We start from the raw sequence: 25,194 nt of genomic DNA, 5'->3' as shown, positions 1-25,194 counted from the left end.
TTGTGTGCGTTACTGCATATAATGGCATAAGTTCTATTTTCACAGACTAAAAAGTGCGTCACGGATAGTCTGTCGTCTGCGCTGCACCTAATCCATACTAATATTATAAATGTGAAAGTAAGTAACTCTGTTTCTGTTACTCAATAACGCCTAAACTACTGAACCAATTTGTATGAAATTTGGTATGGAGATATTTCGATAAAGGATATGTCCTTTCTCGGGTATCTAATTCTTCCGGGTATATCTAATTTTTCCGGGTAAAAAGTAGCCCATAGGCTATACTCACCCGGAAAAATTACGCATAATGGGAAAAAGGCGGACAAAGACGCGGGTAAAAGCTAGTATTATAATAAAATACAAGATTATTTGTAAATTACCACATAATAACTAACACAGGAGGAAGGGGCATGTGGGCGTGGCGCGTGCTATATGAAGTATGTGTAGCTATACCTACCCTAGTACTAACCTAAGAGATGACACTAAAACCACGTAGATATCCTTCCTACTAATAGTATAAATGCGAAAGTTTATGTGCATGTATAATATTGATGTATGTATGGATGTTTGTTACTCTTTCACGCAAATACTACTGAATCGATTACAATGAAATTTGGTATATAGGTAACTGAAGACCAAGAGTAACACATAGGCTACTTTTTATCCCGGAGTTCCCGAGGGATCGAGATTCACACGATTACAGAGGAAGGATATTATGTAGGTATATTTCTTTAATGATGTAGTTGTTTGTGCTTAAATAACCCATTAATGTCCCACTGCTGGGCAAGGGTCTCCTCCCGGAATAAGGGAGGGTTTAGACCCTGAGTCCCCCACACTGACCAATCGCGGGCTAAAAAACAAATAAAAGACGTATAAATCCGGTTAAAACATAACTATATATTAAAACAATCTTATATTATATACATACACACTTATATATAACAATTTGTACATATTATTGCGTTCATACAACCCACCTATTTACATAAACTTCAATTATATTGGTCTAGTCGTTTCTGAGATACGAAACATGATACAAACATATTAGAAGACCGAATTTTTCCAATTTTTTTTAGGCCAACAACTTAGTAGATAGTCTTGTATCCAAGGTTCGCTGTTGGAGGAATACAACCTTCAAAATTTAGATCATCTTATTCAATTACAGTAATTTTTTTTGGCAGACTTTATAGTCTAAAATAAAAAGAAAGTCCTATTTTTCATAATAACGACATTGGGCAATACAAGACTGGCTTGTATGTCGGTAATATGAAAATTAGAACTTATATTACTATAGCCAATGACAAGGAGGAAATTTGTAAAAATATAAACCTTTCGTCTAAACAGAAAGGTCACAATTTCTTAAATCGCCATTTACATTATCAATCTTTAACAAAATTGATAAGAAAGTTTATTCATTCCAGGTACCCAAAATGTTGAACTTCCGTTAGATGGCGCTATTTTACAATAGCCATTTTATATTAGTTCTTCATGCATACTCTAGATGGCGTTAAAATATTATCGACAAAGAATTTGTAGTTCCAATGATTTTCACTAGATGGCCCTAACGTATTTTCACTCAAGCCATCATAGTTTCAATAACCTCTGCTAGATGGCGTTGTTTTCAAAATATCTTAGATTTTTTTTAACGAGAATTTTAATGGAAGATTTTTTTCTATTTATTGTTCCTCTACACATGTTGTTGTTTATCGTTGTTGACGAGTTGCGTGATCTGTTTGTTGATGAGATGTTCCCCGACGAGCGCGTTGACCTTCTGCCTGCCAGGTCTCTGAGGGGGGGTGACGATGTCGTGCTGGCGGAGGAGGTGCTTCTTCCAGTAGCAGCGGCGCGTGAAGCACGCGTGACACACCTCGCACTCGAACCTGGGAACACTGGGTACGTTAATCTGTGTTAATTGGAGCTAGTGTCGGTGTAGTTGTCAAAATGTGATACAAGATTCAGGAATAAAATTTAAGATGTCGATATCAAAAGTCCTTGTAAAAAGAGGCAATTTTTATCTAATGACTTGTGCTGTGAATGCTACTCTATAATTGAGAAACATCGTGATGAAATCTTGCATGCCTGAGAGCTGTTCACCACAATTCTTAAAAAAGATTGTAAAGTCGGTGGATGTGTTGGTGGACTCAAGGTCTGGCCCCTCCCTCATTGCTGGAAGAGAGGCTTAACCTAAACACACTTATATACTTCTAAATACATACTTATATAGATAAATGAACGAACAGGCTTAAAACTCACTTGTGCTCATAACACAAATATTGGTCCCGTGTGATTATTGCGGCGAGGCGAACCACTGCGTCAAACGTGCAGTTAAGTTATATTAAATACTAGCTGACCCGCGCAACTTCGCTTGCGTCACATGAAAGAATCAAAATTTTCCCCGTTTTTGTAACATTTTTCACTGGTACTCTGCTCCTATTGGCCGTAGCGTGATGATATATAGCCTATAGCCTTCCTCGATAAATGGGCTATCTAACACTGAAAGAATTTTTCAAATCGGACCAGAAGTTCCCGAGATTAGCGCGTTCAAACAAACAAACAAACAAACTCTTCAGCTTTATAATATTAGTATAGATCAGCCTAGTCTCTCTTCCATCTATGTTGGAGACGACTACCAGTCTCACTGGATGCTGACTACCAGTATATTACATGGAGCGACTGCCTATCAGACCTCCACAACATAGTTACCTGTGTTATAACATAATATTATGTATGTATTAATAAACATTCCACTCACCTTTTAATCTCGTTATGTGAATCAATATGTCTATTAAGTTTGGTTCTATCGAAGAACGTGCTCCTACACAGGTGGCACTCAAACGGTCGTTCTTTCATATGATTCCGTCTGATATGTCCCGTCAGATTAGACGATGTGTAGTAAGACGATGTGCAGTACTCGCATTGATACATTTTAACACCTGAAATATAGAAAAGTGGATTACAATGATTAATAGAGTAGTTAACTATTATATTAGGTCGGGGAAAAAGTCTTTTCGCATTATAGTATGTATGAACTTGTAATAAAATCTCTTTGGCTTCAAGAATCACAAATGAGTACACGGTTGATTAGGTTTCTTTCAGTGAGCTCGTGAGGTACCCAAATATCGAGCTTTTTTGTGTAGAGAAAAGATTTTATTACAAGTTCATACATACTATAATGCGAAAAAACATTTTCCCCGACCTAATATATCAGGCTAGTCTTTCTTCCAACTATGTTGGAGTCGGCTTCCAGTATCACCAGATGCAGCTGAATACCAGTGTTTTGCATGCCGCGACTGTCTATCGGACCTCCACAACACAGTTACCTGGGTTATAACACGGTACCCTTCGGTAAGACTGGTTGTCAGACTTTCAAGCTTCTGACTACTGTTAACGACTGTCAAAGATCTTTAACACTGACTACCGGGACCCACAATTTAACTTGCCTTCCGAAACACGGAGGAACTTGATATGCATAAAATGGTCACCCATCCAAAGAACAACCTCGGCAAGCGTAGCTTAACCTCGGAAATCGATCGTTTTATTTATGTAATACTAGAGGCCACCCGCGACTTCGTCCGCGTGGAAACCCTTCCCGTGTAAATCCCGATCCCTCGGGAACTCCGGGATAAAAAGTAGCCTATGTGTTATTCCGGGTCTTCAGCTACCTACATACCAAATGTCATCGTAATCGATTCAGTAGTATTTGCGTGAAAGAGTAACAAACATCCATACATACATACGTTCTAACAAACTTTCGCATTTATAATATTAGTAGGATACGTACCAGTATGTATTCTTATATGTTTGACCAAGTCATATTTATGCCAGGTCTTGTAGTCACATTGCTCGCACGCGTATTTAGGCGGCAAGTGGGACTTTATATGTGTGTAGTGCGATGCCCGGTGGAGGAACAGTTTGCCGCAGATCTGAAAATAAAAATATATTTATTTTCATTTCAATTTGCCTGTTATATCCGAACGTGTAGGTAGAGGTCTATGAAGTGCGTTTCGCCCTTTTGTTACTACGTTAGTAACACATAAGGGTAATGTAATCGATAGTGGATGCGACCGCCGCGCAAGAGGTCACGGGTTCGAATTCAAAAAGTCTTCTCTGAATTTTCTGTTAATAATTTCTCAAAAATTGCCCGGAGTTAGAAAGTTGAGGTCGCGGGCCTCCGTGCCTCGGAGAGCACATAAAGTCCTCGGTCCTGCGCCTGAACTGTCACTGGTTGTGAGAGAAATAGAGATTATATCTGTGTATTGTGCACACACTTGGACACTATAAACCGTTGGTTTGTTTCAATGAAACTGACCACCATAGCCGAATATCGGCCAGAAGACGTTCACTATTACTACACATCAGCTAGTTCATAAATACATACTAACCTCACACACCCAGGTATCACTGTCTTTATGCTTTGCCTTCTTGTGTTCATCACACTGTTGTTTATTATCAAATTTTATATCACATGCTTCACAATACAATTTCTTGAATTTAAACTTTTTCAGCCGGATAGTTCGCTTGCTACCGGCTTTCGGACGACCACGTTTTGTTGGCTCGGGTATACTGAAAATTATGAAGACAATTTATGTATAACAAGATGTATGTATGTGAATGAGGCAAGGGAAGTTTGTAAGGATCGTAGCAAGTGCCGTTTTTTGGTCTCTACCTAACTCTGTAGGAAAAGGCGAGATTTTCTGTATGTATAAATATTTAAGAGAGGCTCCTATGCAATAAAAGTTGACTTTTTTGTCACGCTTGGCCGATTTTTTTAAAATTAAAACTAGGAATATTCCGATGCTTTGTTTAAATCTTGACGTTTTGACCAGGTTAAATCGGCGTTAATCTCAAAGCGATACGTGACAAAATGGCTGTTTGAAATCATCTCATGTTGAAGTATTTAATAAAGATCGATGTCTATGTTAACCATTGCGCCGAATGAGTAGTCAGATACTGTATTTTTTAAATACAAACCATTTATTAGTTTTTTTCGGGATTGTCTGCAATTCCTCTGTCGTATCCAGTTTGACTTCCACATCTTTGATCTGTAAATATTTTAAATTAAAAATCACTTTAAATCTAACTGATAAATGTCTCAATGCTGGGCAATGGTTTCCTCCCAGAATGAAGGACGGATTAGGCCTTGATTCCACCATGCTGGCAACACTTAGGGCTCTTTGTTCAGAAAAAACAGATCTCCTGGGTAGCTTTATCATTATTAAAAGTGTAAAGTGAACACTCACCTCTCCCTCCGAGTCAACAATGTCATACTCAATCACCGTCTCATATTCCACATCAGTCTCCTGTTCTTCATCTTTAATACTTTCAGTTTTGATGCCTTCTTCCTTGATCTCTTCAACGATCAGCTTACGGAACGTCTCATCGGCAAGAGTGCAGGACGTCTTGAATTTAAACGCGATTGATAGGTTTGTGAGACATGTTATACATATCTTTGATGGGAGACCGTCTTCCTTTTTAATCTGTAAAGAAATATAGGTTGTTAAATAATATGCTACTGTATGATAGTATTTTTTAAATTAAACAAGCTTTAGGCTATGCCAGTGGAGAAATTAAAAACATCTCTCATACAAACTCCAAGTTACTATGCTCAGTTATTTAGGCTGTGTGTTGTCAGTTATTCAGTAACTGATGAGCTACATAGATATTGATCAATATTTGGATTGGAAGAATAATGTACAACTTGTAACTACAGACTCAAGGTACAGTAAGCCAGAAACAAACACACAATGGAACTATAGATTAAAGATTTGAATTAATTCTTAAGAGTTAGCCAATAGCAAAGATATTTGAAAATGACTGCCTCTGTGGTGCTGTGGGTTGAAAGATGGCTGCCATGCAAAAATCTTGGGTTTAAATCCTTGGTCAACACAAATATTATTTCTGAATGTTTCTGTCAAAAATTCTTGGTGAATTTGTATAGTGACCCTATCTATACGTGTTCTTATATGGAACTGTTTTGACACAACCATATTAGTGTAACAAAATACATATTTAAGTATACTTACACACACTCCAGTGCAATATAGTATCTCTTCTATAATATTCTCGCTATTAGGACCAAATATACTAGTCATATTTACATTCCGAGCCATACAAATACGACAAGAGTTCATTATGGTCGATAAATCTATTTTTTTTACGTGAACCACTCCACTTGTTGCGTCGACCACTTCCATGGTTACAGACAATTTGTTATAAATCTATTACAACTTTCGATCTAGTTTTTATAATGTTTATATGCTGGTTGTTAAAATAAATATTGACAACCATTTTTTTATTTACGTTTGTCGCTACCTTTTTAATGTCTTTGCATAGGATAGACGCAACTGATATGGGTAATTATGCCGCATTGTTTAGTACTAGCTTTTAAGGAAATGAATAATTATGAATTACAACCGAGTAGCTGAATAATTAATGTTTTATATATTTCCAAGTGACACTGCTACAATTAGAAACAATCAAAGTAAAATGAAATGAAAACTCAAAATTGCGTTTAGTTTGCATTATCAAGCCCTCGTGTGTTACTTCCTCAACCTTATTTGTGAAAGTAAACGTCTATTTTTGTGTAAAGTGAAATAATTTTCTACTTAATACAGCACAAATACGCATACTTAATATTGTAAAAATACGATTAAACTACCATTATTATGATTAATTTCATTTGTCAACGCAGGAACTAAACGTGTAACTGTGTTTAACGGTTCGTTCCGATACCAAGAATATGTTCAAGATAATTTTTGATAACACATTTCAGCATATAAAAATATTTCAGAAAACTATCCAAAAGTCAAATTATAATTTTTAGGCAATAAATTGGTTTTTGCGTCATTTTTTATTGAAAGAAACAAATGTTGAATTAAGAAAAAACGCAAATTAGCTTAACATTATAGGATATAATCGGAGTTTTCGAACAAGCCCCAGAAATGGCCGCGCTGCAAACGTCAATCGTGGTGACATCGGCTAGTCGGTCGGTCGTTTTCGTTGGATTTATTAATCTTTAGATTACTTATCAGTGATTTTACAGTGCTTCTATACCAGTGCGCTACGCGTTGAAGCATATCAGTGAGTATTGCTTTTGTTTTTTTGTGTATTTAATCTCGAAAGTCGTATTAGATACAGATAACTGTTATCGGCATATAAATGCTGATTTATATGAATTGATCGTATAATCCGTTTGTAAGTTGATGGTCGTTCTCACCAGTGATTGCGGCGTAACGATTGTACACTGAAGATATAATTTATTTATCTATAATTCGTTAAATTGTTTGCATGCTTCCGCATCGACGTGCGTTCGATGTTTGAGGCTTTCTAAAGAATGATTAAAATACCTACTTAACATTTATATCATAAGCGCTAACATTTTTACAGCTACTCTCTTCCTACATTAATTACCGTTTTGTTATTATTTTTTTGATGCGCGAAAATGATGAAATTTAGGCTATGATTACTTTTTTTTTATATTTGACATAAACGTATTCAGCCTAGTTGAAGTCTACTACAAAAGTAGGTGAAACGTTGAACTAGTAACATACATAATTTAGGTATAAATTCTATATTTTCTGTCACAGGAAGTTATTAATCAGTATCTTTTTAATCAAATGCATGTATTTATTTCCAATTGTGATAGACTTACGATAGCCGAAAGATAATCTTAAGCTGTTTAGATATAAATAAAATAAAATATGATTCAGTAGCTATAAAAATGTATCTGACTGCAATATATCTGAAATATGATGTAATACATATACACAAGTTTCACAGTAGCTAATATGACATGACCTGACATGATTTGACAATAACATTCACATGATTTTGGGCAAAATAAGCATTGGGGACATAGGGTCTAAGCTTGCACTTTCCACACAAGTGGTAAAATGGGTTCAAACCACACACACCTACGACAACACGCTAATGTGTCTTCCAAGTGATATGTGTATTAGAAATAATGATCACCTGTTATATCGGTGAAGGAAAAAATTGTAACGAGACCATGCATACCTAAAACGTTTTTTACTGTATAAAAACTTTTTCTTGAGGGTATGTAATGTCCCTGAACTTTGTCAATGTGGGCACTCTTCTGCAAGGGACTAAAGCCACGTCCAGACTAAGGGAGCAGCCTCCCGAGGCAATATCTCAGTCCTTTTTTCTTTTAAATTGAAATGAGCGAGACTGAGGTATTGCCTCGCAAGCTGCTCGCTTAGAGTGGACGCTGCATATCGTTGTTAATTGCGAAAGGTTAGTGCTCTTCATATACGTCTACCTACACCTTTGTGTTTAACAGGAGTAATGTTATCTATGTATTATTATATTCCACTAGCTGACCCGCGCAACTTCGCTTGCGTCACATAAGAGAGAATGGGTCAAAATTTTCCCCGATTTTGTAACATTTTTCACTGGTACTCTGCTCCTATTGGTTGTAGCGTGATGATATATAGCCTATAGCCTTCCTCAATAAATGGGCTATCTAACACTGAAACAATTTTTCAAATCGCACCAGTAGTTCCTGAGATTAGCGCGTTCAAACAAACGAACTCTTCAGCTTTATAATATTACTAGCTGACCCGCGCAACTTCGCTTGCGTCACTTAAGATAATCATAATTTTCCCCGTTTTTGTAAAATTTTTTCACTGTTACTCTGCTCCTATTGATCGTAGCGTGATGATATATAGCCTATAGCCTTCCTCAATGAATGGGCTATCTAACACTGAAACAATTTTTCAAATCGCACCAGTAGTTCCTGAGATTAGCGCGTTCAAACAAACAAACTCTTCAGCTTTATAATATTAAGTATAGATTAAGAATAAACAACATATTTGTAAGAGCCTTATAAACATTGACTTGCAAAAAAAATAACAACTTATAAGTGTATTCTTATTTGCAGTATCAATTTATTTATGTACTTAGTTACAGAGTGATAATTGATGATATAACTTGTTTATCAAAATGTTTGAAATAGCTTGACCCTTATATACATCATGCCTGTTATACCCATAGTGTAGGCAGAGGTGTATGAAATACTGTGTATTTTGCTAATAGTAGCAAAATACACAGTTAGTTGTTAGTTGTGTTAGTCTTCTATAATAGTATAGTTGACTGGGTTAACGAAAAATTATTAAACTTGTTCTCGTAAAAGGTTCATCCAAAGTGCTCCTGCAGTAATTTTTTTCTAAAATAATGTTGCAATGAAAATTATTACAGACTTAAACATTATGCTCAGGAATATGTGACGTCACTATGTCGTATTTTTATACTAAAATGTGTTTTTGACATTTCATAAAGAGTAGCTGATTTGACTGGTAGTCAAATACCTTACAGGCAAGCTTATTGCCACATTCCCGTACTAAAAATCTGAACAACTGTTGGTAATCTAAGTTGGAGAAGACCAATAACACTTCGCCCGACCCGGAAATCAAACCTAAGAGCTCGTGACCAGCAGCCAGATACATTATCGTCCAAAGTCGTTATTCAAAAGGTTCTATAAGGCATTACTTTGTTTCTTAGAGCATAGAAGTTAATATAGCAGTCGGCAGCGTTAATCAATAAAATTATGTAACATTGCGGCCGAACCTAACATTTCTAGAAATCTTTCTCTTTAGACGCCTTTGTGGAAAACTACACATAATAACATCCGAAGGTTTAAACGGAGCTCTATAAAACACCCACGTTTCGCCATTAACAATGTTAGTCCCAAAAAAAAGATGGCGAGCTTATTGCCATATACCGGAAACCAAACTCCGGACTACTATTGAGAATAATCTTATATATGTTAGAAAAAGCTCAATAATTGCACTTTGTCCGACCTGAGAATCGAACCCGGAACCACGTGGGTAACAATTGTCACAACCACAACCGCGCCACAAAGGCAGTTTAAACTGTAATTCGTAAAAACGAATTATACGTATTTCAAAGGTCTTTGATAGTCGTTACCAGTAGTCAGAAGCTTGAAGTCAAAGTCAAATAATTTTTATTTCATAAACTTTAACAAGTATTTGAAATCGTCAAAATATTTTTATCTACCACCGTTTCAGAAAAGCTGTTGCTCGTGAGAAGAAACGGCAAGAAACTCACGGCTTGCTCTTTTTAAATGTCAATATTTCCAAATTAATAACAATGTCATAATAATTATTAATAACAATGTCATGATAATGATTAATAACAATGTCACAATTATGATCAGTCAGATCAGATTTTAAGTCTGACAACCAGTCTTACCGAGAAGTATCATGTTATAATCCGTTGTTTGTATGTTTGTAAAAGTCCCCGCGACACAAGAGCAATTCTTAGTGCGGGAGTTGTCTTTAAAAAAAAACAAAAGAAAAAAAAAACATAATCCAGGTCACTGTGTTATGGAGGTTCCATAGGCAGTCGCTTCATACTATCTTGGACTGAAAACTATAATTTTGTCCCTTTCCAACTCCATTTTCCCAGAAAGTAAGCATATTTATTCTATCTTGAACTAACACTATAGTTTGCTCTGCTTCCATGGCGCAGTTGCTTAGGTCGCTACGCCAATACCATTGCGTCGGAAGGTCGTGGGTTCGATTCTTAACGGAACAATGACTTGTGCGATCCACAAAAATTTGTTTCGGTTCTGGTTGTACTTTGTGTCCGTTGTTTGTATGTTTGTAAAAGTCAACACAAGAGCAATTTTTAGTGTGGGAGTTGTCTTTTTAAATAACAACAAACAAATTTAACCCATTACTGTCCCACTGCTGGGCAAGGTCTCCTCCCGTAATAAGGAAGGGGTTAGGCCTTGAGTCCACCACGCTGGCCAAGTGCGGGTTGAGGACTTTGCATGCCCTCAATAAATGTATTAAACAAATTTTAGGCATGCAAGGTTTCCTCACGATGTTTTCCTTCACCGTTGGAGCATGTGATAATAATTTCTAATACACACATAACTTCTAAAAGTCATTGGTGTGTTGCTTCGGGTTCGGACCTGCGACCAATTAAATATAACAAATAACCCCATTTTCGTGACATTTTCCCTCCCCCTACTTCGTTCTGAACGACCTTCCCGTTATCACTTCCTAGAGTCGCGCAGAGGACGTCTTTGATGCGACATTGCGAGCACCCTGGGTCAGCGGCTATCGGAGGTCAGGTGTCGCGAGAATACACTGATACATGCGAGGAAAGTTACGTGTATAGAACATATTTGGATTGTTAGAACTTATTTCTGGGGTAAATGTACTGATTTTAAGGTTTTGAATTCGATTATCGGTCGGGCTACGTACTAGATGTTAATATATTAGGTCGGGGAAAAAGTATTTTCGCATTATAGTATGTACGAACTTGTAATAAAATCTTTTCTCTACACAAAAAAACTCGATATTTGGGTACCTCACGAGCTCACTGAAAGAAACCTAATGAACCGTGTACTCATTTGTGATTCTTGAAGCCGAAGAAATTTTATTACGAGTTCACACAAAGAATTTCACAAAAATTGCCCGGCGTTAGGAAGCAATGAGGTTGAAGATCTCCGTGCATCGGAAAGCATGTAAAGCCGTCGGTTCTGCGCCGGACCTCTCACTGGTCGTGTCGGTTATCCGTCCCACTGGGTTATGAGAGTGAAGGAAGAGAGAGTGTACCTACAAAAACACACTATAAACCTATCTTAGTTAAAAAACTACTACAATATGTTTTCTCTTTTTCATTTCGCTAAGGAGTGAAAGAAACAAACCTCTTTATAAGCCTTTCTTAACTTCATATATTTTTATGAATAAGAGGGATTGGCTTTTGCAATTACTATGGATATTTATGAAGAAACTGACTGTTAGAGTACAATAATAGGCGAAGGGCTAGCTAAATACGGCACGTAATAATTACTTGAAACAATTTTCGAAGTATAGTTAATGTAGGCAATGTCGCGGTGTCAAGGTTGTAGTTCTTTGTTATATAACCACGTGTTTGTAGATACAGTACACTATTTACTTGCGTTAATTCTTCACTGAAGAGATTTTGAGGATTTGAAGATAGAGTAATTTGTCTCTTAGTAAATGGAGAAGCTGAAAATAAGAGCTAGCTTTGAACGAGCGATTTCCTAACACTATGGACTGTGATCAATCGGCTAGCTAAGAAATGTTCTAATGAAAATCAGCGCCTCTAGCGGACGTTGTAAGAACTATTTTGTAGTACATTTTAAATGTCAAACTCTCGATACTCGATAGTACCGACTATACAGAATCTTTAAATTATTTAATACATTTATTGAGGGCATGCAAAGTCAAAGTCCCCAGCCTTCACTTGGGCAGCGTGGTGGACTTAAAGTCTCATCCCTTCCTTGTTTGGCAGGAGACCCTTGCCCAGCAGTGGGACTTTAATTTGTAAATTTATTTTATACTAGCTGACCCGCGCAACTTCACTTGCGTCCATTAAGAGAGAAGGGGTGAAATTTTTCCCCGTTTTTGTAACATTTTTTACTGATACTCTGCTCCTTTTGGTCGTAGCGTGATGATATATAGCCAATGTCCTTTCTCGGGTATCAAAATATATCCATACCAAATGTCATGCAAATTGGTTCAGTAGTTTAGGCGTGATTGAGTAACAGACAGAGAGACAGACAGAGTTACTTTCGCATTTATAATATTAGTATGGATTCATGGCAACCCTGTACAACCAATCATATACGAACATTACCGTGTAATGAAACGTTCATAAAAGGTCGATATCATAATCAATGTCAATTGATCTAGATCTAGCACAAAGTTGCGACCTATCTGACGGTTATGTAACAGATAAGACCTCTAGATACCGTACTATCTGGTAGTGACCTTTGTAGAATACGTTTGTAAAAGCAAACATGTATGGCAAGATGTATTTTGAATCTTATCGTATGGTTAGTGGTCAACCTAGTGTCAAAGTTGTTCAAGCTGAGTTTGACGTGGCTTAACGTCTGTTATCATAGACAACAACGGAGACTGACTTTTTACGTGCTCTTCAAAGCACGGAGACGTTCAGCTCAAATACCACTATGCGATTACCCATCTATGGAATGACTGCGCCAAGGGTTTTGCCGACCGATGAATGGAACCATCTATGTTTGTAGCAATACTAATACGGGGGTAAGAGTTGCTCTCGTGTTTCGGGGATTTTTACAAACATATAAACAACGGACACAAAGTACAACCAGACCCGAAACAATTATTTGTGGATTGCACAAATTATTATTCCGTGTGGGAATCGAACTCACGACCTCCCGATACAATCGTAACAGCGTGATGACCTTAACCACTGCGCCACGGATGCAGTAATTGTCCAGCCCGGCTATTTTCATAACAAAGTACTAAAAGCCGAGATGTCAATCAAATCTCTCTATGTACCTTAATTGCTTGATAAGCCGGTATAATTGCGTAATATTTAGGCTTAGATGTCAGTTAAGCCGTGTCAAGCCTGTCAAATATGTTAGTTGAATTGACATATTAAGCCGTTCCTGTTTAATGGTATAGACAGGTACTGCCATGATAGCTGATAAAAGTTTAAAAGTATATAACAACTTAGTAGAGAGTCTTGTATACAAGGTTCGTGGAGGTATACAACATTCAAATGTATAACATCAGTGACTCGGCTTATACAGCTGACGGTGGCCTGTTTGATACAGATACTTTATTATGGAAAACTCACAGAATTGTTAATTTTGATTGAGATAAATAGCAAGCAAGGCAACATAGAAACAAAAAGACTGCCTCTGTAGCACGATCGATAGCTCATCAAGAGGTCTTGAGTTCGATTCCCGGGTCGGGCAAAGTGCTGCTACTCGTGTCTAATTTATTTTAGAACTAGAGGCCGCCCGCGACTTCGTCCGCGTGCAAACCATTCCCGTGTAAATCCTGATCCCTCGGGAACTCCGGGATAAAAGTAGCCTATGTGTTATTCTGGGTCTTCAGCTACCTACATACCAAATTTTATCGTAATCGGTTCAGTAGTATTTGCGTGAAAGAGTAACAAACATCCTTACATACAAACATTCTCACAAACTTTCGCATTTATAATATTAGTAGGATATGTCTCAATAGCAGCCCAGAATTTGGCAACGATCCCTGCATAATAGGTTGCTCCCTATTACATGGGACTTACATTTTTAATGGCGAAACGTGGGATTTTCATGCACTTCAGTCTACTCAATCTTCGGGTTTAACAGGCGTGATATTAAGTATTTTATAGAAAAAAAAACAATTCAATTACTAGGAAGCGTAGTGTTTGATGTAATAATAAATAAATATCATTGAACAGCTAAAACCTCTCGTAAGTGTATCCCTCGAGGCTGTCGCACACCCTATATACCCGGCTTAAATGGTGACTCTGCAAAATTGTTTTCCCACTACCAATCTCTCTACGAGAAGGACCCCTTCTCGGAGGAGACGCTCTCGACAGGAGAGGAGTTGATGCGCTTGGTAAGCGAGAGCCGCAAGCAGAGTTGGATGAGGCTTGTCGATAGCGTCGATATGACCCACAACAGCAAAAAAGCCTGGTCCACTATCAGAAAACTCACGGGAGATCCACCAAAGCCCATAAACCCTGGAAAGGTAACGGCAAATCAAATTGCCCACCAACTATTGTTGAACGGAAAACCACCGCAACGACTGACCAGAACCAAAACACCAACTACTAGCACGGAAAATGATAACCATAGCAACATTAGCAAACCATTCACATTAAATGAAATAATCACTGGCATACACTCACTAAAATATGGTAAAGCTGCTGGTATAGATGACATAACAACAGAACAAATTAAACACCTGGGCCCCGTGGCGACATCATGGCTTTTGGATATGTTCAACTCATGCCTGAAAGACTTAAAGATCCCAAAACTGTGGAGACGAACTAAAGTCATTGCACTCCTTAAGCCCGGCAAATGCCCATCGGACCCAAAAAGCTATCGTCCCATTTCCTTGTTATGTCACACATACAAGCTTTTCGAAAGAATGTTACTAAATCGCCTCACCCCCATCCTAGAACCAACACTGATACCGGAGCAAGCCGGTTTTCGTCCAGGCAAATCTTGCACAAGCCAAACCCTCAATCTGGTACAACACATTGAGGATGGCTTTGAAACTAAAAACGTAACGGGGGTCGTCTTCGTCGACTTGACCGCTGCGTATGATACCGTCAACGTAAGAAAACTACTGGGGAAAGCTTATACTTTGACCGGTGATTTAGGCTTTATCAATATACTGCGGGAAGTTCTAAGCAATAGGCGATTTCAGGTGCACATAAATAATAACAAAAGCAGATGGCGTGTTCAAAAAAATGGGCTCCCACAAGGAAGTGTTCTGGCTCCTGCACTCTTCAATATTTATACAAATGACCAACCCACAACGCCAGGTACCAAACGCTATATTTACGCAGACGACCTTGCACTAGCAGCCCAGACGCCGAGCTTTGAAGAGTCCGAAACACTACTCACACTAGCACTGGATAGACTTGGCGACTACTACGATGCCAACGCTCTAAAGCCAAATCCATCCAAGACACAAGCATGCGTATTCCATCTGCGTAACCGTGAGGCAAAAAGGACTCTCAATGTATCGTGGCGAGGTGTAAGCATAGAACACTGCAATCATCCGCGCTACCTGGGCATCTACTTGGACCGTGCTCTGACTTTTAGGGCTCACTGCTATAACACAAAGCAGAAAGTCGGAGCTCGAAACAACCTGCTGCGACGTCTCACATCATCGTCCTGGGGGGCAGCGCCACATGTACTCCGAACCACAGGTCTCGCACTTTCCTTCTCGGCTGGAGAATATGCGTGCCCTGTGTGGCACCGCTCCGCCCATGCCAAAGAAGTCGATACAGCTCTTAATGAGACATGTCGCATAATAACGGGCTGCCTTAAACCAACACCGCTCCACTTACTCTACCCCCTAGCAGGTATAGCTCCACCCGAAATACGTCGCGAAGTAGCTTGTGCAGTGGAGAAACGTAAACAAGAGACAGACACTCGCCACCCACTGTATAACTACGAAATGTGTCGCGCACGACTTAAAAGCCGGAGAAGTTTTTTAAGAACTGGATCTACGGACGTAACCCCACGAGTGGCTAGAGAGAGCATGTGGACTAATAAACATCCAGTACCTGCCGACTTCCCTAAACCAGCAGAGATTTTACCTCCGGGACATCAACTGCCCTGGCCAACCTGGAGATCATTAAATCGCCTGAGATCCCAGGTTGGCCGGTGCAGAGAAAATATGGCGAAGTGGGGCTTCTCTGACTCGTCTTCAAAGGGCTGCGACTGTGGGGCTCCCTCCCAGACAATGGCACACCTGCTCTCCTGCCCTAAGTGCCCGTACAACTGTACCAAGAAGGACTTATCCGAGGCAAGCCATGACGCCATTGCCGTTGCCGACTTTTGGTCGAAACACATCTAAATATATATCTAATTATTATTATAACATATATATGTATATATATATTTACATAATAATACATATACTCGTATTTATTTACTGTTTATATAAAACTGGAGGTACCTAAAAAACCTAAAAAATAAAAAAAATAAAAAACCATTGACACGAAGAAGAAGAAGATTGAACAGCTCATACTCGGTCATTTGATTCCAAACTAAACAGAGCTTGTACTATGGTAACCAAATAACTGATATACAATTATACATACTTATATACTTCTAAATACATACTTATTTAGATAATTCACAACCAGGCTCAGAACAGATACGCGTGCTCATCACACAATGGTTGGTCCTGGGTGGGATTCGAACCACACGCGGCGCTACGATTATTGCGGTGATCAAGTTAACCACTGTGCCAAATGTGCAGTACATAACAAATATTTGCTTTAGTAGAAAAATATGTGCTCAACAATCGAATAAAGTTTGTTAAAAGACAACTACCGCAAGAATATGTGCGTTTCCGTTGTCTTAGTACAATTAACACACAATTATAAACAAACAAAAATCTCATTATTTTGTTTGGAGACGACCTTGCGTTATTTACGAGTCCTTGATGGCAAAAAGAGTTTAATTCCGGTACAATTCGAAATAGAATTGTGTACATTTTTGCCGACTTTAATAAATAAGAGTTTATTTAATGGGTATTTTACTAAACTCTAGGTTACTATTGAGAAATCTTACTAATATTATAAATTCGAAAGATTGTAAGGATGGATAGATGTATGTTTGTTAAAAACGTAACTTCACGTAAAAATACTGTTAAGTATTTTAATAAAATTTGGTACACTGCTTATAAACTTTTCACCCCAAGAAATATTTTCATGCGGACGAAATTGCGAGCAATAGCTAATATGCTAATACATTTCAAAAGAGTAAAACTTAGCTCGACCCGAGGCATCCAACCCGAGACCTCATGGCCAGCTTCCTACTAACTAAACTTTAAACATTTCTTTAAAGAATACAAAGACTTTTTACCTCTTAAACCAGACTCACCCCTCTATAAACCTCTTTACAAAAGGTCAAAGCCCTCAATGAACCCTTAAGCCAATTCCTCCCCTCGCCGCCATGTCTGTGACGTCAGCAAGGTCGTTCAATGTCGTTAGTTTCCGAGCTAAGTAATCATTATGAATAATCCTACTAATATTATAAATGCGAAAGTTTGTGAGTATGTTTAGTTGTTTGTTACTCTCTCTCGTAAATACTACTGAACCGATTACAATGAAATTTGGTATGTAGGTAGCTGAAGACCTAGAATAACATATAGGCTTTTTATCCCGGAGTTCTCGATAGATCGGGATTTAGAAGCAAGAGTTTCCACGCGGACGAAGTCGCGAGCGGCCTCTAGTTATGAATAATTGATTAATAAAGCAAATTTTAGAAGGGGAAATATGATATCTAAGCAATTTTGTTGTTAGGCATTTGATATTAATTAGATAAGTGGTAGAATAGTCTAGATTTACAATATGAAGACAGATTATGGTCTGTTAACTTAGTAGAGACGAGAGCAGTGATAGCCGAATAGCATAAGTTGGTAGCTCCCACGCAAGTGGTCGCAGGTTCGAATCCGAGGCAACACACCAATGACTTTTCCAAGTTGTATGTATTAAAAATAATTATCACTTGTTCCAACGGTGAAGGAAAACATCGTGATGCAACCTTGCATGCCTGAGAGTTCTTTAGAACAGTTATTGAAGGTATGTAAAGTCCCCAACTCGCAATTGGCCAGCGTGGTGGACTCAAGGCATACTTTTGGACTAGGAACTCCTCCCAAATTGAGGGAGGGTTTATGCTTTGAGTCCACCACGCTGGCCAAGTGCGGGTTGGAGACTTTGCATCGACTTTGAAAGTGAGTGAAGTTGGAGGTATCTTTGTTATTACTTCACGCAAAAACTACTGAATGAAAATGTATGAAATTTGGCACAGATATAGTTAATAACCTAGATTAACACTAAACATACTTTTTACCATACATTCGCGCAAACAAAGTCGCGGGCAAAAGCTACTTTATGATATGGTGATGTTTGTTTCGGGATAAAAATAATATACTGATATTTAGGGTTTTTTCATTGAAGAATAATTTCGGAGTGTTTTTCTTAAGTTTTCCTTAATATTTACTATTTAAGATATTTGCTAAGTTTACTATCCTCTTCTACTAGTATGATAATTGCGAAATCTTGTGAAGATGGTTGGATGTATGTTTGTTTATTACTCTTTTACTCAAAAACTACTGTACTGAATTTCGTGAAATCAAATTACTTCGACGAAGTCGCTCGCACAAGCTAGTTTATAATATGGAGATGTTTGTTTCAGGATAATAAAGTAATATTTAGGGTTTTTTCACTGAAGAATAATTTCGGAGTGTTTTTCTTAAGTTTTCTTATTATTTACTATCTAATAAAGATATTTGCTAAGTTTATACGTTTATAATTATCAAATAGTATTTATAGATACGCCTAGTTAAATAGTTAATTTACTGCGTGAACGCACTGTCCAAGGTTGCAATCAAAGGTCACATTTTAAATATCTTGCTTTCAAATTACTTTGTGAAAGTATATTAGTATATCTTATTATGTTACTGTTTCTGTCATTGTAGTTGTTGCCGAGGTCTCAGGTTCGATTCCTTAATAAGTTGTTTGAAGTTTTCTGTTTTGTGATAGAAATACATTTCTAGTGTTTGAAGCACCATTTTTAACCACCGACGCAAAAAGATGGGTGTTATAAGTTTGACGTGTCTGTCTGTCTGTGGCATCATAACTCCCGAACGGATGCACTTATACTTATTGCAATAACGTTAATAGTCACTCTCGTTTACTTATATAAATAAAATCACTCCTTCCCAGAACAGGCGTGAGACCAGTTAACAATAACTATAGAATTCATATAAAAATAACCAATTTAAATTCTCGAACCATTCAATTATCTCTATTTAATCAAAATCGGTTCAGCCGTTTATCAGTTCAAGCGGACCGAACATACTTTCACGTTTGTAGTAAAAAATTTGCAAGTCATTCAGTACATTAGACTATTCATATAAGTATCTGAGAACTCAATATGTCTTAAATAAACTCGAGTCGGTAATGAGTTTGCAAACAAAGAGATTTATTACGTCAGCCAGTTAAATAAGTGGGGTTTTTTATATATCTATTAGCGTAGTTTGAGCAGCGCCACGCCTCTTATATGACGACTAGCTGACCCGCGCAACTTCGCTTGCGTCACTTAAGAGAATGGGTCAAAATTTTCTCCGTTTTTGTAACATTTTTTGCTGCTACTCCGCTCCTTTTGGTCGTAACGTGATGATATGTAGCCTATAGCCTTCCTCAATAAATAGGCTATCTAACACTGAAATAATTTTTACTGAAAGATTAGCGCGTTCAAACAAACAAACTCTTTAGCTTTATAATATTAGTTTATATATTGACAGGTAAACAAAATAAGACTAATACAATACTTTTTTTCGAAATAAAAGAAATAGACACTGGATTTGGGGATATTTATCATTATTTTACTAGATGAAAACCCGGCTTCGCTAGGTTGAATTTTGTTAATGGCAACACTTGTCAAAAACAACATTTTCGCCAAACGTCAACGATTTAAGAACCTAAGGACGCGTTCCCACTATGTCGTGACGACAGATAATCGTGTAGTTTTAAGTGTCGTGGCTTATATGTTTAAATGGACGTGTTCACATATAGAACGACACGACTTACTGTCGTATACGACATTTTTTGCAGTGACGACAGATCATCGTGACAGTGGGGACGGCTAGATACGACAGTCACTAAACGATAAAGTTCTTTGACGACAAACAATCGTTATAATGGGAACAGCAAGAGACGACTGTCGTCCTACGATAAATTAATCGTTACGACATAGTGGGAACGCGCCCTAAGATGACAACTGCGGTTGGTTTGTCAGATCCATTAGAACTTAGTGTAATTCTCATACCTCTTGATGAAATCTAATGTATAAAATTCTCGCGTCACAGTTTTCGTTGCCGTACTTCTCCGAAACGGCTTGACCGATTCTCATGAAATTTGGTGAGCATATTGAGTGGGTCTGAGAATCGGCCAACATCTATTTTTCATGCCCCTAAGTGACACCTTTTTTTTTATGGCATAACAACGTTTGCCGGGTCATCTAGTGATTATATAGATTTTGTCGTAGTTGGCAACCTAGTGTCAAGTCGGTCCAGAAATTCTGAGTGATTTCCCGGAGCTAAGAAGTTGAAATCAAAGACCTCCGTGCCTAGGCAAGCTTGTAAAGCCGCCGTAATAATGTTTTTGCAGATATACCATGCCTACGCGTGATTTTGTAAGCACAACATACAACAAACTCGCGCTCGGTAAACATAAGATGTTTTTTAAGTGGTACATAAATAAAATTTATTAATTCACGTAAAATTAAGTAATAATATTAGTATTTGTGATTGTTCTGACCATGGGAAGTCCCGAAGGCCTAGTACATATCCTACTTATATAATAAATGCAAAAGTTTGTGAGTGCGTATGGATGTTTGTTACTTTTTGACGAAAAAATATTAGGTCGGAGAAAAAGTCTTTTCGCATTATAGAATGTATGAACTTGTTATAAAATCTTTTCTCTACACAAAAAAGCTCGATATTTGAGTACCTCACGAGCTCACTGAAAGAAACCCTAATGAACCGTGTACTTATTTGTGATTCTTGAAGCCAACGAGATTTTATTGCAAGTTCTTACATACTATAATGCGAAAAGACTTTCACCGACCTAATATTAAACTGATTTTGATGAAATTTTATAAACATATAGTTTATAACCTAGATTATCCTATATAGATATATAGGGAAATCTGTTCACACGGGCGAAGTCTTGCTTGTAAATTCAAATGCTATGGATAAGTTTTGGGGTGCTTGAACACATATTTACCCCTGGATCCGCTAAAGCTATTAGCTCGAAATTCGCTGGCCTATCTGCAGTTACATTATTGGGATCTGCCCTAACTACCATGTGTAATTGCAATTAGTTTATCATAATTTCCACAGTTCATATCGTAATGTCCTGTAATTAACAAATTTCTAATTCATTAGTAGGTAATGTGTAGCGCACGCAGTTGCGATATTACGACATTCTAATGCAAGTTTATAATAGCCAGTAGAGGCGCCCATAGCCAGTTGCGCTCACCGGTCGGTAAACAATCTGTAAGTTAAGCAACCGTTGGCGCGGTCATTCTATAGATGGGTGACCGCATAGTGGTATTTGAACTGGGCGTCCGCTTGTTGTCAATTAAGGTAACAGTCGTTTAGCCACATGTCACCCATCTATGTATTGACCGCCCTAAGGTTTGCTTAACCCACTGATCGTTAACCGACCGGCGCGGCGAGCACAATTAATGACTCTTTCAGCATTCTCTCTCACACGTTTTTTTTATAAGTAAATTATAAGTTGTGCTTTATGCCTTTCCGATCTATTTCCGTGCACAATCTTATCCATATCGGTCCAGCCGTTTTTGAGTAAAACCTGTCACTTTCGCAGTTTGTCTGATATAATGCAAGTCATTGGAGACCATGACATTGCTCTAAAACCGGTTGACATTTTGATTGTAAAAACAGCAAACCGGTATTAACTGTTATTTTTATTAATAGAATATTTCGCTGTGATAGCAATGGTATAATAAGCATTAATTTAAGTGGTCGAGAGTTCGTAACCTAAGGCAATATTAATTACCTCAAGTTGTTTTTAACCCAGAACAGTCCCACTGCTGGGCAAGGGTCTCCTCCCGAGAGAGGGGTTAGGCCTTGAGTCCACCACGCTGACCAAGTGCGGGTTGGGGACTTTGCATGCCCTCAAGAAATGTATTAAACAACTAGCTGATCCACGCAACTTCGCTTGCGTCACTTATGAGAGAATGTGACATAATTTTCCCCGTTTTTGTAACATTGTTCGTAGCGTAATGTTATATAGCCTATAGCATTCCTTGAAAAATGGGCTATCTAACACTAAAATAATTATTCAAATCGGACCAGTAGTTACTGAGATAAGCGCTTTGAAACAAATTCCACAATTTTATAATATTAGTATACATTTTTAGACATGCAAGGTTTCATCACGAGGTTTTTCTTCACCGTTGGAACAAGTGATCATTATTTCTAATACACACATCACTTCGCCTAAACTAATTGCGTGAGAAACAAATGCCACCACTCGGTTACTTTAACGAGTGCCTATTAATAAATAACTAATTATTATTAGTATACAATTAGTTAACTAGGTAAAGTTAATTGTGTATTTTGCCTGTTGTAATTTATCAAACGATTTTGATGTCATGATTTGACAACAGAATTTCCCGTTATGGATGACAGGACAATATCTTTGATATTTACTTATTTGTGCAGAAATGTCCAATATTTAAAAGATTCATTAACTTATATCGTCACATTGTTGGGCAACCTATATTGGCTTAAATTGTTGGTCAAAAGCCTTCCCATACTTTTCTACCGGGCTCCCCAAAAAATTAACTATTATTTTATTTATTGTTTTAAAAACGTAAGACCAAGATACACTGTTTTTGACCGATCTTGAAAAAGAACCCTTTTTGATTACATGAAAATACACTTGACAGAAGCGTCAAAATTACTCTTTTAAAGTTATTTGACAATAGACAATTTTATTCCTTAGTAAAGGGTTGTAAAAGTATATATTTATCCTCAATATAATCCGCGCAAATATTTTTTTGCGGCAAAAAAATATTCAGTGTGTTAAGGTTATAAACAATTCTTTACTACACAAAATTTTTACTTAAAGGCCTAACAAAAATTCGCACTTATAACTCCCAAGCAACAATCCCGAATAGATAAAAAGTTTATCTCGAAAATATCACGTTGAAACCTACAAAACAAAAATGTCATTCACATGCCGACGATACAGCGCGCTTTACTGGACGAAACCTGGCCGATAACGGTCCATGCACTCGGCATAGTATAACCACGACTACTCAACGCACTGAATTGCGTATGCGCATACTAGCACTACTAAAATATACGATCTTATAATCAGTCGCGCGCTGGATACCGCTGAGAGCGGACGTAACGTTCAAAATTTCGCGAGTGTTCCCGCGCGTGTTTCTAACTCCCGGATTTTGTAAAACCAAGTTTTTCAATGTAAGTCTCTAATTATATTCAAATTTATTACGTTTTTTTTTAATTACGTACGCTTTGCGTAGTAATTCTTGTGTTATAAAGTTATTTAGTTAGACATTGTCGATTCTGTGGCATATTTGAATAAATTCTAATTGCTTTAGCATTAACATAAATTTTTGTTCAAATTTATGAAAAAATTGTGGAAAATATTGATTTTTTTAATGAAATAAGGATGAAGAAAGTTGTCTTTTTAGTATGTAGTTAGCAAATAACTCGGAAACCGGTTGTCTGACGCGCTGTTCAAGTGTAGGAATCAAATATTGGTTTGTCTCTGTACAAAGTTCACGTGTTGACTGAATAATGTTGCTTCACGTTTTGACGACGTGAAAAATTTACCGTACTGAAATAATACTTTTCTTACTTTTTTAAGCACACTTGCATCTTCATTTAGTAAAAAAGTTTTAACGTAGAGGTAATGGTGTTTAACGGTCAAAATAAATGATTTTAATACGTAATTTTACTTAAATTTGGTACTGAATCATTTTATTAACCAACTTTTGTATCATATTTTCTGCATATAAAATAATTTGAGTTTTACCGTAGTAATTAACGTTCTTTAGTCTCTGCTTATTTCCATTAGAATAAAGCGTGATTTTATATGTGTTACCCATTTTCGCACGGAAAAAAGCAGTCATCGCGTTTGTTTGCGATAAACTCAAAAATTACTAAACTAATTTTTATGCGGTTTTCACTAACAAACAGAGTGATTAATAAGGAATATTTCAGTGTGTAATTTATTATTGTTTTGTGGAATTTAACTGAAAAATAAGATAGAGAAAAATGGCCATCTTTGGAAGCCTTTCGTTCAGAAGGATTCTAACCAAAAATACACCATATTTGAGATAACTTAGATGCTTTTTATAAACTGTAAATAGCAAAATCCGTTAAAAGGGCTTTTATTTTATTACTATTTATTAATTGAAATATGTTTGGCGAAGAAAAATTTTGCTGCGAACGGACATCAAATTCGGGCCTTATAATGCCTACCAGACTTCGAGTACTAGACTACTAGAGTCTATGAAATATGAAATTTGCCTGTTTGTATGTAAAAGGTCGTTATGTTGTACACAGTTCATGATTTTGATCACCTTCGTAGATAACGTTTGACCAAGTCAAAGGCGATTTAGATAATTTTGACACAAGGCTTGATAACTGTAAGAAAATGACATAACAAAAAGTTAATGTAGCGCAATGGTTCAGGTGGTCGCCACGCCACTACCTTTGCGTTGGACGGTCGTGGATTCGATTCTCACACGGCACAATTATTAGTGCGATCCACAAATAGAAGCTCCGAGTCTGGTTGCACTTTGTGTCCGTTGTTTGTAAAAGTCCGCTTGGCACAAGCGCAATTTTTAGTGTGGGAATTGACTTTTTTAAAAAGAAAAAAGTTAAAAAAATATAAAATTTGTAGTAAAAAGGTACGTAGACTTTATTTTATTAAATTAGCCTGTACTATCTCTTATAGTTACTCTATTCCTGGAAAAAATACTAAGATTTTTTTCTTCACCGTTGCTCGACACATTCGTATAAATAATAATACAAGTACTACATACCACATGTCCGTTATTTTATAATGAATTCTAATTGTTTCAGGTAA

At 37.3% G+C, this 25,194-nt stretch overlaps 2 protein-coding genes across 4 annotated transcripts in view; one reads left to right on the top strand and one right to left on the bottom strand.

The window, feature by feature from the left end:
- Positions 1–874: 874 nt before the first annotated feature.
- Positions 875–6,463, bottom strand: LOC142985292 (uncharacterized). 2 transcript variants are annotated; one of them, XM_076133379.1, is made up of 7 exons: positions 6,021–6,463; positions 5,238–5,474; positions 4,969–5,039; positions 4,380–4,560; positions 3,779–3,920; positions 2,750–2,930; positions 875–1,886 (listed from the first exon to the last, which is right to left on the bottom strand). In XM_076133379.1, exons 1-7 carry the CDS (start codon positions 6,189–6,191, stop codon positions 1,685–1,687), a joined length of 1,185 nt encoding a protein of 394 aa, XP_075989494.1. In that variant the 5' UTR covers positions 6,192–6,463; the 3' UTR covers positions 875–1,684. The 2 variants fall into 2 exon arrangements, with proteins under 2 accessions (XP_075989494.1, XP_075989495.1); XM_076133380.1 differs by having other exon boundaries at positions 875–1,877.
- Positions 6,464–6,953: 490 nt separating this feature from the next.
- The window catches only part of ATPCL (ATP-citrate synthase), a 61,648-nt gene continuing 43,407 nt past the window's right edge, over positions 6,954–25,194 (top strand). The window contains exon 1 of one of the 2 annotated variants that reach the window (XM_076133450.1): positions 6,954–7,077. The gene's annotated coding sequence lies outside the window, so the exon portion shown is untranslated. Of the gene's footprint in view, positions 7,078–23,412; positions 23,559–25,194 lie in introns of those variants that run through there. The other variant, XM_076133451.1, reaches the window with a different exon arrangement.

Source organism: Anticarsia gemmatalis, chromosome 29 (assembly GCF_050436995.1).
Source record: "Anticarsia gemmatalis isolate Benzon Research Colony breed Stoneville strain chromosome 29, ilAntGemm2 primary, whole genome shotgun sequence".
In the NCBI taxonomy this organism is placed as follows: Eukaryota; Metazoa; Arthropoda; class Insecta; order Lepidoptera; family Erebidae; genus Anticarsia; species Anticarsia gemmatalis.
The sequence above is the reverse complement of the archived record's forward strand: the minus strand, read 5'-3'. Positions and strand labels throughout refer to the sequence as shown.

Excerpts from the sequence above, each read along its gene's own strand:
- LOC142985292 (XM_076133379.1), bottom strand. The coding sequence starts at position 6,191 with ATGGAAGTGGTCGACGCAACAAGTGGAGTGGTTCACGTAAAAAAAATA. Across the intron at positions 4,561-4,968 it reads CCGAAAAAAACTAATAAATG|TATACCCGAGCCAACAAAAC; the intron begins GTTTGTATTTAA and ends CATAATTTTCAG. Across the intron at positions 2,931-3,778 it reads ACATATAAGAATACATACTG|GTGTTAAAATGTATCAATGC; the intron begins GTACGTATCCTA and ends TCTATATTTCAG.